The sequence below is a fragment of the Impatiens glandulifera genome, chromosome 1 (genome assembly GCF_907164915.1).
Source record: "Impatiens glandulifera chromosome 1, dImpGla2.1, whole genome shotgun sequence".
NCBI lineage: Eukaryota > Viridiplantae > Streptophyta > Magnoliopsida > Ericales > Balsaminaceae > Impatiens > Impatiens glandulifera.
In genome coordinates, this window is record NC_061862.1 from 90,637,499 (window position 1) to 90,652,545 (window position 15,047).

The 15,047-nt window shown below is 29.4% G+C and overlaps 1 protein-coding gene across 1 annotated transcript; it reads right to left on the bottom strand.

The window, feature by feature from the left end:
- Positions 1-4,153: 4,153 nt before the first annotated feature.
- LOC124922253 (protein GL2-INTERACTING REPRESSOR 1-like) lies at positions 4,154-5,033 on the bottom strand. The gene has a single exon (XM_047462987.1). It carries the CDS (start codon positions 4,746-4,748, stop codon positions 4,413-4,415), a length of 336 nt encoding a protein of 111 aa, XP_047318943.1. The 5' UTR covers positions 4,749-5,033; the 3' UTR covers positions 4,154-4,412.
- Positions 5,034-15,047: the final 10,014 nt, after the last annotated feature.

Consider the following 15,047-nt stretch of genomic DNA (forward strand, 5'->3'; position numbering starts at 1 on the left):
ACCTTCGACAAACCCGAAATCATCGCAGTATAACTCACCAAACTCCTATTAACACCTTTCAATCTCAATTCCCCAAACAATCTCAAACCCTCTTCAATATTCCCGCAAATACATTCTCCAACAATGTGTTATATGTGTATATATTCGCCTTCAATCCTCTTCCCATCATCACAATCAATAAATCCCGAGCTTCAGAAACTTTCCCATGCTTACATATCCTATCCATTACAATTGTCAATGAATAAACTGTAATGTTTACCTTAGCCGACATCATCCGATGAAAGAAGTCGAACAAACGATTGGTTTGATTGCATTTCTTCAGTGCAAGTAAATAAACTATGTATGATCTATCATCTATGTCAAAATCTCTGTCTTTCATATATTCAAACACCTCTAAAGCCTCTTCAAACTTCTTATTATCAGCATAAACCCTAAATAACATGGCAAAGAGCTTGCAGGAAATTTTCTCTTCTTTCAAATACAAAGCAACTAAAGTTACTATATCCTGAAAAGTATGTTTGATATCATCATCAAGAATAAGATTGTTCAACAGATTCTTGGCTTCAGCAAACTTTCTGGATTTGAAGAGACGACTAACAAGCGTTATATGTGCTTGAAGATCCGGCCTTTGCACAATCAGAGACAGTTTGCTTTAAAGGTAATTGAAAAAGGTTAAGCAGAAACGAGTTGGGACATTAGGGTTTGAAAGAACAAGATGGGTTACTTGAGCATTGAGACTTGAAACAAGAGATTCTCTAATCTGGAGAGGTGTTGAAGGAATGGAATTTACAAGGATCTTGGAGATGAGATTCACAATCTCTTCTGGGTTGTAAGTAGGGTTTGTGGGAAAGAGATTCTTTACAGTTGGGAAGAATTTTTGAGTCGCCATTTTTGACAAATGAAGAATTAAAGGATTAAAGATGCATGATTCAAAAGAACATGAATCCAGGTGGAGTAAACGCTAAGCACTTAGCGAAACTTTCCTGAAACAGAACCCATATGATCCGAGATTATCTGCAAATATCATCATCGACATATATGAACCAATATGAACCACAAATATGAACCAAAATGAACCAAATACCAAATATAAACCAATATGAACCAAATAAGAACAGGTTATTTTATATAACAATATGTTTAGGGTTAGGGTTTGAAAAAAATGAAGATCGTATAATAAAAACAAAAATCGATTTAGGTTAGGGTGAAATAAAGATTAGATAAATAAGAACATAAATCTGTATCTGCATAAGGATCGTCGCCTCCGTCGCCGCCGCCGTGAAAGAGAGAACAAAAGAAGAGAGAGAAAGAAAATGAAAGAAATGAAAAAATTAGAGTATTTATACTAAACCTAATCCACTTAGCGAAACGCTAAGTCACTTAGCGTTTCGCTACAAGGGTAATTTCGTCAAAAAAAATAAAAAGACCACGAATGCAATAAAAATTATATCTTGCCACCGGGTCAAATAAGGCAACCTTTGTGCCTATTTCGTCAAATTTCCCCAAAAAATTGATGTATTCTAGAAAGAATATTTAGTTAAAAGAAATTTTGTTTTATTAGAACTAACTTCAAGCATTACAAAACTTTCCAGCACACAATTCTTTTGATTTCTCGTTAGTCTTAAAATCTCATTCATTGTCTCCACTTGATACTTCTCAATGTTAAAACCAAATTTATGTATTAAGAGTGAATAATTGGTGATAGAATGTAAAGGATTAGGAAAATATGTCATTCCTTTAAAATCAATTATGACTATAGATCACAATTTTTAAATGTCATCATTTAAAACTTCAAATCATCGTTGTTGTTGTCACACCAAATCTTTGTTGGCTTCCAAATTTGACAGGAAGTTAGGAGCTCGAAAGCAATTCACCTCCAATAAGAAGCAAACCAGTCTCGCTAAGATGTCTTTTAATTTGAAATCATATGAATCACTTAATTAAACAAATCTTCCCTTAATTTTGGTCTCTTGTATCTTAAAACCATTTTTAAGTACTTCAAAAAAACACATACTTTATTTTAAAATCTAGATAAAGTATTAAAAATTGTTTTGTTTTAATAAAAGTTGGAAACCTATCGCTTTTACTTTTTTAATTTGTTAAAATTGGGTGATTACATAAATTAAGTTAAGAGTTTAAATAATTTCTTAAACTTTTATAAAACTAAAATTACCCTTTTAAAATAAGTATTAATATGATTATTTAGATGTATAATTTATATTTTCCCAAGTTTGTTCAGTTGGGGAATTCACTAAGATGACTTAATTCTAAAATATATAAATTGATTAAATTTTGAAAATATTTTATAAAATTGGAGAGTTTATTTTTTAGAATAATATTTTATTTAAAGTGATATCGGAATAAGATATTTAAAATTTTGAACATAATAAAAATATAATTTTCAAAATGAGTTTAACAGAGAAGGGCTCATCTTGTTAGAGCATCTCCAATGGGACTGCATTCGCATACCCAAACTCATTTTTTCCTCCAACCCAACACCAAACTTAAACCCAAAATGCGAATCCATCATTTTCTCATTCCAAAAAAACCCAAATATGGGTTTACACTATTCATTATGCATAATTAAATTGAAAATTCAAAAGAAATCTCTAAAGTTTATTAATGTTTTGATTTGGATATTTAACTTTTTTATATCCTTTATTCTTAACATTTATTTTTGTTCTTTAATTTTTAATTTAATTATATTTTATATCTAATTTTGTATATAATTTATTTATATGTTTACTTTGTTGTTTTATCTTATATATTTATATTAATATTTTTTTATATATCATAAATTTATAATAATAAATAATATTGGTAAAAAAACTAAAAAATAACCAGTTACAATAATTATATTTTTTTAAAATATTTAAAAATAAAAATTACATTTCTTGCCATAATTAAAAATACATCACTTCCAATACTTAAAATAAAAATTACATTTTACACAATAAAAAAACACAACATAGATAAAAAAAAAAATTAACGATAATCAATACAAATATGATTAATAATCTGGTAATTAGAATCATTTTCTCGTTTATATTATTTTGTCATGTATATAAATTTTCTTTAATTAGTGTATTTGAAAAAGTATTGAGGTTTAATTTGTAAAGTTGATAAATATATAAGTAGTTATTGAAAATTATAAAAAGTTTGTATAAAATGGAATATTCTTAAAATATTTTTTTGAGTTTGAAAATGGGTTTTTGGGTTGGAGTTGAATTACGGTTTGAGGTGACGTTGACTGCATTTTGGGTTTGAAAATATAGGTATGGGTCGGAGATGGTCTTAATCAAACTAACCAAATTGGCGGCCCAAATGTGAGAAGTGATGATAATTAAATATAATAAATTGCAGTATTGTAAGAAAATCAAAGGCCACTATAGATACATGTAGTGGGTTTTTTTGAAAAAGTGACGAATGCAGTTGCATATATAGTTCTTAATTTCTCATATAATATTCTTAATTATATATTATATTATTAATTTTCTTTTTTTCTCTCTCTATATATTTTATCTCCATTTTATTTAATCTCTTTTGATATTATTATATATTACTCATTCTATATCATATATAAATATTTTAATTAAAAAATTTAGAATTATTAATTAAAAAATAAAATGTTAGGAACCACAAAATTTAAATTTGTATTGACCCCAATCTTCAGGGCCGACCATATATGCACGTGCAATTGTGTTAGCTCCTAAACTAAGAAGTTAAAAAAAAATTAAAAACAATCTAATTCTACATAAACATGCATGCCATATAGGAAAAGAATTATACCAAAAGCCAAAATTATAAAAATTAAAAAAATTACATAAAAGTACTTTAATATATATATATATATATATATATATATATATATATATATATATATATATATATATATATATATATATATAATCTTATTTCTTCTCACAACTTGAATGTAGTCTTCATAATCATTCAATTCCCAATTGTACTGTGACGAATTATGGCTTCTTTCAATGTTACCCGACACGTCATAATTAAAAATTTCATTGTCATTAATCTAACCCTTCAAGTAGTTGATATCATATTATAAATTATATATAGGGGTAAAATGGTCATTTAACCTAAAAACAGATATTTGAAAGGATACATGTTAATTATCAAACAACCCAAAATCAAGCAATCTAATAACAATAAAATTGAAAATATTTCATTAAGGATTACAGACAAGATGAAATACATAGTGTTATCTAAGCTCCACTTTTTTTTCCATTTTCTATCAGTAATAATTCATATATTTTTTTATAATAATAATAGAAAAGTGGAGCCCAGATAACTCTATCTTCAAAAGATTAACCTTAAAGGAAACGAAGAAAACAAGAAATTAAAGATGACATGGCCGATTAGTCAGATAGAGAGAAAAACAGAGTGGTTAACTAGCGTTTCTTATTTTTCCGGTTGCCGGCGGCAACGGAGCTCTCGCCTCCGACATCAAGTAATACGGTGCTCTTACATTTAGGGCAACGAGGATCATCTTCGGCGAGCATGACATACATAAGACACCTAGGACATCCCACCAACATCATCGAGGTCGCCTCCGGACTGTTTTCGCCGCCGCGGACGATAGATGTCCGGAGATTCTCCTCCGACGAAACGCAAGAACTCGGGGGCGATTCGGATGCGGTTTGGTTTGGCGATTCCCGTCGTGGCATAACCCTTGGCTGCGACAAGTTGAGCTTCATATCAAGCCTTTGACCGTTTCGGCGACTCATCTTTTTCTCTCCCCTGTTTTTGTTTTGTTTAAATCAAAGAATCATGAAATTAAATATCCAATTTAAAAAAATCTAACCTTGATGATAATGGAAAAGGCACGGCGGCGATGGGTGGTGGATTAGGAACCCAGATGATGAATTGAGGTGAGGTTTTGATATTGAATTATCTGCATAGATATTCGATATATATAATAGGGTTCAGGCAGAAGTGGGTTGGGATTGCTTTTAAAGCTCTTAATTTTAATTTAAGTGTGGGCGATTTGAATGATACTTTGGAAGGACAGAAAAAAAAACTTTAATTTTTTATTTTTGTAAAAAAAAAGGAAAAAAAAAAGTTGAAGAGTTGACATTTCTATTGGTATTATAATTAGGTTTGTCTAATTAATAACCCTCCTATTTAAAACAACTAATTATGCTCTATGATCTCAATTTATCTTCATATTGAAGTGGGAGTTCGTGATATTAGATTTTTGTCTAAGCTATAGACTTAGTTGAGATATGTGAACAAATAATCTAAGCACCTTAATTACAAAAAAAATAATATTAATAATAATAATTGAGAAATGCATATTGTTATTGAAATTCATTGTCTAAAAACATCAAAAAATAGTTTGCATGACTACAAACAAATAAATAGTCTATTCAAAAGAAAAATCTCATTAGGTAAGTTGGGCAGATTTGTCTAAACTCTAAACAACTCGTGGTGAAGATTCAAAGTGCAGTTGGTCGAGATTATCAATATCTACTCTAATCTCCGTCAAAATGGTGATAAGAGAGCCCTATAATGATTCTAATAGGACATGCCTTATTCTCGAACACACTCCGCTTTCTTTCTAGCCAAGGTATTCATAACTAACTTCTTACTCACAAATAATATGGAGATTATAATATAAAGAGATTGAGAGAAGAGAATTAGAGATATAAGAAGAGTGAATTTAAAATATTAGGTTATATAATCCACATTGATGAAGAAAATCAACATATTAGCATCAAGCATAAGCTGGATCAATATGAATATTATGTTAGAGAATCTACATAAACATTCCATCATCAAAGTCTAAAACGAACATTAGGTTAGAGGCAAATATTATGTTAGCACATTGACGGAAGATATTAACATTTTAACATAAACAACGAAATGGGCCTCAAAGGAGGATATTTTCTATTTATTTCGTTGAGAGATGGGATTTGTAACACTATGAAGAAAATTTTCTAAACTTCTTGGATTTTGTCATTTATTTATAAACAATTTTGCCTAAAACTTATCAACATATTCATATTTTAGTTATATTAAGAATGTGACATAATGGAATCACATCTACAACATTCATTTTTAAGGAAAAAGAAAATGAGATCCAATTGTAAATATTTAAAATTCTCAATTGATCAAGTAGTTTATATGAATTATTTAAATTACATATCTTTTATATGTCAATATAATCATCCTTTTTATTTTCTTTAAACCATATAGAAATGTTTATATAAATACATACTATTGAAGTTTAATAATCATATTTATCTATGCTTAATTTACTTTGAAAATGAAGCCAATATATACTTTTGAAGTAAGGGTCATTTCACAAACAACAATAGAGTTTAAAGCATGAATAATATGCACAAAACAAAGGAAAAATGAAAAAAGGCCCTCAACTCCTATACAATGCAATAATAGAAGAAACTAAAATCATATATCGCCTCAAATAAGTGTAATAAAGATTCAACTTAATATCAACCTCAAAATCCGGATATTATTTTCAAATATTGTTAGAAAATAGTTCATCACAAGAAAACAAAACTTATTGATTTACCATATCCAATATTAATCGTGTTTATTCTTTTAAAGAGATGTAGAACTGTTACTAATAAAAATTACTTTGAAATTTATTTGCTCTTAATTTTAATTTAATTTATTATTTTTTACTTTTCATAATTTTTAATTTATATTTTACTTTTTACTGTAGTCATCAATTGAGGGGGCAGAAAATAATTATTGAAAGAAGTAAATTGGAGCAGTAAATAGGGCAATTAACATAAGTTCAGAATAAGCATTAATTCATTGCTTAGTGAGTGGGTGTGACATGTAAGAGAAAGCATTTATAATTAAATACCTAAAAATAAATAAATATATTATCTCTTTTTTTTTTGGGGCACACAAATTGGGTATAGTTTTTAAGTTTTGATGGATCAATACAAGCATGCATTAACGCATGAAAATTGAAAAGAGTAGACCAACGGCCATTAAAGGTAAACCTAATTTTTTAATAAATCCAACACCAACCCTAATTAAATTCTTGACAGGTATATATTAATACCACCATCTTTTTTCATCCTCTAATTCTTTAATTCCTTTTAACCATTTTCTCATATTATTCTTAATAAAATATGTACTACTTTTATTTAGGATATGTTTGATATTTTTTTTGCAACCCATGTGTTTGGTCATGATTTTGTACAATGACTTATCCCACGAGTATGTAACACGTTAAATATTTTCATGATTTCCACTTTTGTTGTAATGTTTTAGTGATAATTTAGAATGAGATAGCATAATTCAAACTTCTTATCTTTGAAATACCTAAAGTAGGTATTTAATAGGTTTTGATAAAAATTATTATCATGAACATAGATAGATAGATTTGTCTTTGTAAGTTATCTTTTTACTTTGTTTCACGAGGTTCGGTCAAACTCTCTAATGCCTCTCCTCTCGATCATGTCCATATATTATACCATCAATAGTCCCATCACAATAGTTCTATCTTGCATATAACTTTGTCAATTTATTTTATTCTCAGACTTTTGTTTCATGCTCATTTATTTTCATTGTATTATCAATTTTCTCAACTTCAAAATTGTAGTGCCTGGATATTTTTGTAGAAAATAGAAAAGAAAAAAAAATAAAGAATTGAAACTCTCTAATTATAAAAACCCTTATAACTATCACAATACAAAATCAATTTGTCTAATTAAACTTCTATTAATACCATAAAATCAACATAATTGTCTAAGAAAATAAAATTTAATAAACCAAAACCACGTCGTTTCCAACAAATATGAAAAGTCACTTGAACAACAAAAATATAGATTTGAGAAAAAAAAAACTGTCAAGAAAACCAAATCCCATTAGAAAAAAAAGTTCCACCTAATGTTAATTATGATAGTATAGATAAGATACTATAGGAAGGCTAGAATAAGAGCATTCAGATTCACATTGAACTTAATTCTTTTGAGAAACTGACCTTTTTATTAGTGTTTTTAGATGTTCTTCATGATTTGTTGTTTGTTTTTATTTTTTTGAATGTTTTGTGTTATACTCTTCCATTGAACTTGTCACAACTTAGTTTACCCCCAAAAAATGTCATTCACCTATTTCCTCTATGAATGAAAAGTGTCTCACAAGTAATGAAATATAAATTGATTAAAGGAAAATCCAAAGTGAGTTTATAATAAAACATACTTGTAGATTTACATATTTAGGGTAAAAATTATAAGAAAAATATTTTGTCTTTCTGAATATATATATATATATATTAAATATTAATACCAAATATTTAAAATAGTATTGAAAATTCAAACAAGATAGACCAAAAGGGAGGAAAGAGATATATAAATATATTATATATATTAATACTCACTCCAAATTATTGTTATACTTTTGGTTGAACAGCGAAAATTCTAGTGGAGAATCGCGTCGGAATCACGATTGTCGGCACGTATGGTATGTTCGACACAATCAGCATGATTGACATGTTCGGCACGGTCGAAACGGTCGCACGAAATTCAGTTGTTTGATTAGGTCGTAGGTTACAGGAAACGTGGTCGGAGTCACGATTGTCGGCACATTCAGCACAATCGACTTGTCTGGCACGTTCGTCTGGAAATTGTTCGCTTGTGTCGCAAATATTGGGTCGGGAAATCGGAAATACGGTAACTAGGATTGTTTGAAAACAGGTCGATTGGGTCGTGATTTCTCTCAATCATCGATTTCTTTTGGTTGTTAGGTCGTTGGGTTGTGAAACAGGGACACTAATTTGTTAGTCTACGGTCATTTCTAGTCGTATGTTATTTTCGATTGTAAGTAAATTGGGTTTGGTTGAGTTGTTTGCATTCTTGATTTCTTGTATTATCCAGTTCTTTTGTTAAGATGGAGAGAAAGAATATGAATAAGACAAAAGAATTGCATGACTTCATGGAAATCGATTCAAACATAAAAATGATAAATGAAACAGAATAGAAATAGAGCTCTAAGAAGCGGAAATGCCGAAATAAGTTCAAAGTAAGTTAAAAGTTTGATCATGTATGGAACTTTGTTAAAATTTTTGAAAAATTTAAAGATTGTTCCACAAGTAGTTCTCTTAAATTGGAAGATTTAAACACTAGTTCTCCATCTGAAAGACCTATCAGAGTGAAAAAAAGCAAAACTAAAAATGAAAAATGATGTTAATACATCATTGACCATAAATTAAATGCAAGAAACAAACAAAAAAGTTGTTTAAGAAATGAAAAGAGCAAATGACCATATGCAAACTCAATTAGATATGCAAAAAAACGTTATGAGTTGAAAAAGAATAAGGAAGACAACAAGACTTTAAGACAAGATTTGAGTAAAATAGAAGATCTAAATGATAACGCATTTATTCGGGCTCAACAAGTCCAAATTATGAAAGAAATAGCTCAAAATGAAAGTCAACCAGATCCTTCTACCCCGGCTACATTTTAGGACTATTTCAATAATCTTGGAGAAATTTGTGCTAATTTACCAGATTATTAATTACTATTTATCGTTAATTTCTATTATTTGTGAGCAATTTTAATTATTGTATTATTTATATTGTACTTTTAATTATTGTACTATTTATTATATAATGATAATTGTTGTTATTTTTAATGTATTTTCTATGTTTATTTGTATCATTTATAATTAGAAATTTATAATTTATAAAATTTAAGTTATCAAATATAGCGTAAAAATATAAAATAAATTAGATAAAATTTCAAGTTTAATAAATTTAATAATTTAATTATACATTTAAAAAAGATTATGGAACTGCCGAAATAGAGCTCTAAGAAGCGGAAATGCCGAAATAGAGCTCTTAGAAGATTGAGGAAAAATGCAGAATGAAACTGAAGTTTGAAGTCTGAAATAAAAAAAAAGGATGAAATATGGAAGGTTGGATGCAACGAAAGAGCAAATCTCTATGGACTCAAGAATCAAATTATGAAATTGTTGTTCCAAGCAAAGAAATGAGAGAATGTGTTTAGTAAGGAAAAACACAACATACTACTATCCAACTCAATATTCATTATCTTCGGGATTGAAACTTACTAAAACAGGAGAATACAAGAAGATAGTTAGTTGGTTTGTAGAAATAATGAGGGAGTTTATGAATTGCCCAAAAACTAAGACCTACACTATCAAAAGTAATTCCATATGAAAAGTCAATGAAGTTTGGAAGAAAAATACATGACAAAAAGATGAAGATCGGGAGAAGCAAAACTTACATGGGAGGTTTTAAACCAAAAGTTAAGATTCTTAAATCTCCTTTTGATTTTAAATTATCGGTTGAAGTGGAGGGAAAATGCATTAAAGAATGAGAAAATATAATTGTTGGGAACTACATAAATATGAATCGTGTATCTTTTCCAGTCACTAAGAATGTTTTGCTAAAGCAATGGAATCATATGAGACTGGAAAAGATATCAGCAAATATTCATGATCTATATTTCTTGAAATTCAAGTAAGGAACAAATCTAGAAAATATTCCGAAGTTGTGGCACACATATGTTGGGTCAAATTGTATGAAACTGGAAAAATGGTCAGAAGGTATGAACATACTCAGCAAACTGAATGAAACAACCCAAATTTGGTTCAAACTAAGGAACATTCCAACTCATATGTATAATACAGAAGCACTTAGTCATTTCACTAGTCTCTTGGAGAAACCATTGTATATGGACCCATTAACAGAGGAAAGCGAACACATCACATATGCTAGGATAAGCATTAAAGTTCATTTAGAAGCACTTTACCAGCAATGATGACAGTAGTTGAAAGAAGAGACAAACCCAAATAAATGGATATTACATATGAATGGAGGCCAAATAGATGCGCGTTCTGCAATACTTTTGAACATCCCAATAATAAATGTGCAAAAGCAATTGAAAAATAATAAGAAATGTTAAAAGTTTATGAGCAAAATGAGGGCTGAAACTGAAGAATTAGGAAATCATAACGAGGAAGCTAAAGATGAAGATGTAGAGGATGGAATAATAAAGAATCGAAGGAAATGAAAGAATCAGATGAAGAAAAAGGGGAAGAATCGGGGAATAAAAATAAAGGAAAATAAAGGAATAAAGTATTAATAATGTAGTAGAGGAAAGTGAAAAGGAAACTTTAAAAGTAGACCAAAGCAAATCAAACAAAAATAAAGCAAATGAATGTGTAGGTAAATGTGAAATTCTTACAATACTAAAACATAATTCATTTTATCAGAATAGTGATGGCTCCTTTAAAACAAAACTAATTCAAGGAAATGAGATCAATGCTCACAAATAATCATCATCAAATGTAATAGTTCAATCACCAATAATGAAGCCTAAAGACAAACAGGTGATTAGGTAAAGTAAGTGGGTTGCGAGAGCAGTAGATTGAGATCCGAAAGTAACAGAAATGATATTGGCTAAATTGAACAAAAATGTTAAGTAGTAGGATTAATATGATTTAGTTGTCTATAATATATGTTTTTTGGCTGAAACTCTAGTTTATTTGATTGTTTGGTTTTTTTTAATCAAAACTAGAGTTTGTCTAGTTTTGATAATTGACCATTTCTCCCATTTTTGGTTTTAATGAAATGACGTTAAACTGTTTTCCCAAATATATATATATATATATATATATTATCAAAAAGTTTTAAAATCAAATAAATTTAAAACAATGAATTTCTTTTATGAAACAAAGAATTGAAGAAAACCTACCATTTTAGAAATGATTATGTCACAATCAATATAATACTTTTAGCTCATGTTTAGTATCTTTAAATAATGCATCCCAAAATGCTTTGGAAATTTTGTTCGAAAAACTTATGCATAGAATCAACCATAGCTATTATAAAGTGGGAAATGATTGAGACAGTGAACGACAGGTAGCAGAATCTGACATGGCATATGAGAGAGAAAATAAATAAAATAAAATAAAAATTTATTAAAAAGGTTTTCCGTTCGCTTAAATTCTGTTAGCATCTTCAGAAAATCATCCATGTCCTCGTATTCCACTCTCTCAATGCGAAATGAGCTCTTCTGAACCAAAACGCTACAAAATCACTCCCCTATTTGTACCTTCGAACCCCGATTCAACTTTCGTGAAACGGAGCAAAACTCTTGTTGTCAGAATATGGTATGTTCTAAAGGAAGAAATCCTAGTTTGTTCTTAGTATTTTAGTTTGTTTTTTTCATAGTAATTAAATCATTATATGAACAAGGAAATCGATAACAAATATAAAATATATACTTTGTTTTTGGCATTCAAGTTGTTTTTAATATGAACATGTTTATAATGATTTGATTTTAGGTTAAAAGTTGTTATAATCATTTGAAATGTGCAAATACGACTTTTAATGTTTGAAAATCAAAATATATACAACAAATTTTCATGTAAATCGCTTAATAGAGCCATGTAAAACGTTTCACACACTTCTCAAGCGATTTACCGAAGTGTTTGACTCTATTGGAATGATTTATTTTTAGGTTAAAAGTTGTTACAATCATTTAGAATGTGCAAATGCAACTTTTAATGTTTGAAATTTAAAATAGATACAACAAATTTTTATGTAAATCGCTTGACAGAGCTATATAAAATGACTCATTACTTCATGTAAAGCGATTATCACCTTCATGTAAAGTATTTCACGCATTCATATAAAGTGATTTCCACCTTCATATAAATTGTTTGATAGGGTGTGAAACCTTTTACATGAAAGTAACAATCGTTTTACATGAAGTAGTAAATTGTTTTACACTATCAAGCAATTTATATGAAAATTTGTTGTATATATTTAATTTTCAATAAAATGTATTTTTATATTTAGATTATTAAAAGGAATAATGAGATAAATGAAGTGAAATAAGGTAAGATATTATACTTTGGATAAAAAAATCCAAAAAACCCAATATCAAACAAGCTCATAGTCTCAACCGTTTTTTACCAACATTAAGATAACTATCCCTAAATAACAGCCTCATGAAATTAATCATCACTATACGTATATGTGTATAATTATGAATAAAAATAGATAACTAAGTAGAAATTGGTGTATACCTGTATTGTAGATTTTGAGAAGTCTACAAAATAAACTAGAGAAGTATTGAAGAAGTGGAAAAAACTCAACGCGAAGGCATAATTTGTGTTGAAGAGGTCAATCTCCCACAATCTGTTTGAGCTCATCCTCAGTTGTGGCTCTTCTCATGAGATTTGGAAACGCTTGATTGTCTTTTTAAAAAAAAGAACGAGGCTCATCTCTAAATGTTTGAAAACAAGTTGGCAGCCGCAAAGTAAATTGGAATTATCTCGAAGGTCTTTCTTAAGGTAAAGAACATATGTCCAGAAATTTATTTACTGTACTTAGATGAGAGAATTTCAAAGGCTCAAATGGAGAGATATATTGTTCGAGGGCTTCGACCCAAATATACACCATTCATCACCTCGATTCATGGTTCGGCTCAACAACCTTCACTTGAGGAGTTCGTAAATCTCTTGTCATCTCAAGAGTTGTTGGCCGCACAAATGGCTGGAACAAGTATAAATGATATGAAAATTTGTTGTATATATTTAATTTTCAATAAAATGTATTTTTATATTTAGATTATTAAAAGGAATAATGAGATAAATGAAGTGAAATAAGGTAAGATATTATACTTTGGATAAAAAAATCCAAAAAACCCAATATCAAACAAGCTCATAGTCTCAACTGTTTTTTACCAACATTAAGATAACTATCCCTAAATAACACCCTCATGGGATTAATCATCACTATAAGTATATGTGTATAATTATGAATAAAAATATATAACTAAGTAGAAATTGGTGTATACCTGTATTGTAGATTTTGAGAAGTCTACAAAATAAACTAGAGAAGTATTGAAGAAGTGGAAAAAACTCAACGCGAAGGCATAATTTGTGTTGAAGAGGTCAATCTCCCACAATTTGTTCGAGCTCATCATCAGTTGTGGCTCTTCTCATGAGATTTGGAAACGCTTGATTGTCTTTTTAAAAAAAAGAACAAGGATCATCTCTAAATGTTTGAAAACAAGTTGGCAGCCGCAAAATAAATTGGAATTGTCTCGAAGGTCTTTCTTAAGGTAAAGAACATATGTCCAGAAATTTATTTACTGACCTTAGATGAGAGAATTTCAAAGGCTCAAATGGAGAGATATATTGTTCGAGGGCTTCGACCCAAATATACACCATTCATCACCTCGATTCATGGTTGGGCTCAACAACCTTCACTTGAGGAGTTCGTAAATCTCTTGTCATCTCAAGAGTCGTTGACTGCACAAATGGCTGGAACAAGTATAAATGAGGATTCGAACAATGCGTTGTTAATGAATAAATCGAGCTGAAAAAAGGAAAAGTCGAAGAATGAAGAAACATGTTATGATTATTCAAATATTTCTAAAAAGCCTCTTAAGTGTTTCAGGTGCGGCAAGGCTAGACACTTCAAGAGAAATTGTCGAGTAAATTTGGATGGAAATTTTGCTAGTTCAAATCTCGGAGAAAAGTTTGACCAGCGTGTTGAGGAGGACTAGGACAAGGCTTTTTATTTCGATGTGATGATTTCGAAGGAAAAGCAAACAGAGGTGTCTCATGGTAAACATGAGATTGATCAAATGTGGATCGTTGGTTTAAGATGCAAACATTATGTTACTGGAGATGATTATGTGTTCTCATCAAGTCGAATTCATAATGGGGCGGTGACATTATCATGGCAGATAACTCGATTCATGAAGTTAAAAAGGAAGGATCAGTTGTCATTAATAACAGCAAAGGAGAATCTATTACTATGAAGAATGTCTACCATGTTATAGGAGAATCTTTTCTCGGTGGCAAATGTTGTAGACGCTGAAAATCTTGTGTTGTTTGGTTCACATGATGTGAAGTTTTTAAGGAACATAAAAGAAATCAAGACGTATGTGGTTCACATTGGAAACCAGGTAAATGATCTTTTTGTCCTTTCAGCATCAACTTCGTACACTAAAAAGGTGAATGACAAAAGCACCTCATTTCTATGGCATGCAAGGCTTGGATAT

What these genes read in the sequence shown, in the direction of transcription:
- LOC124922253 (XM_047462987.1), bottom strand. Translation starts at nt 4,748, where the DNA reads ATGAGTCGCCGAAACGGTCAAAGGCTTGATATGAAGCTCAACTTGTCG.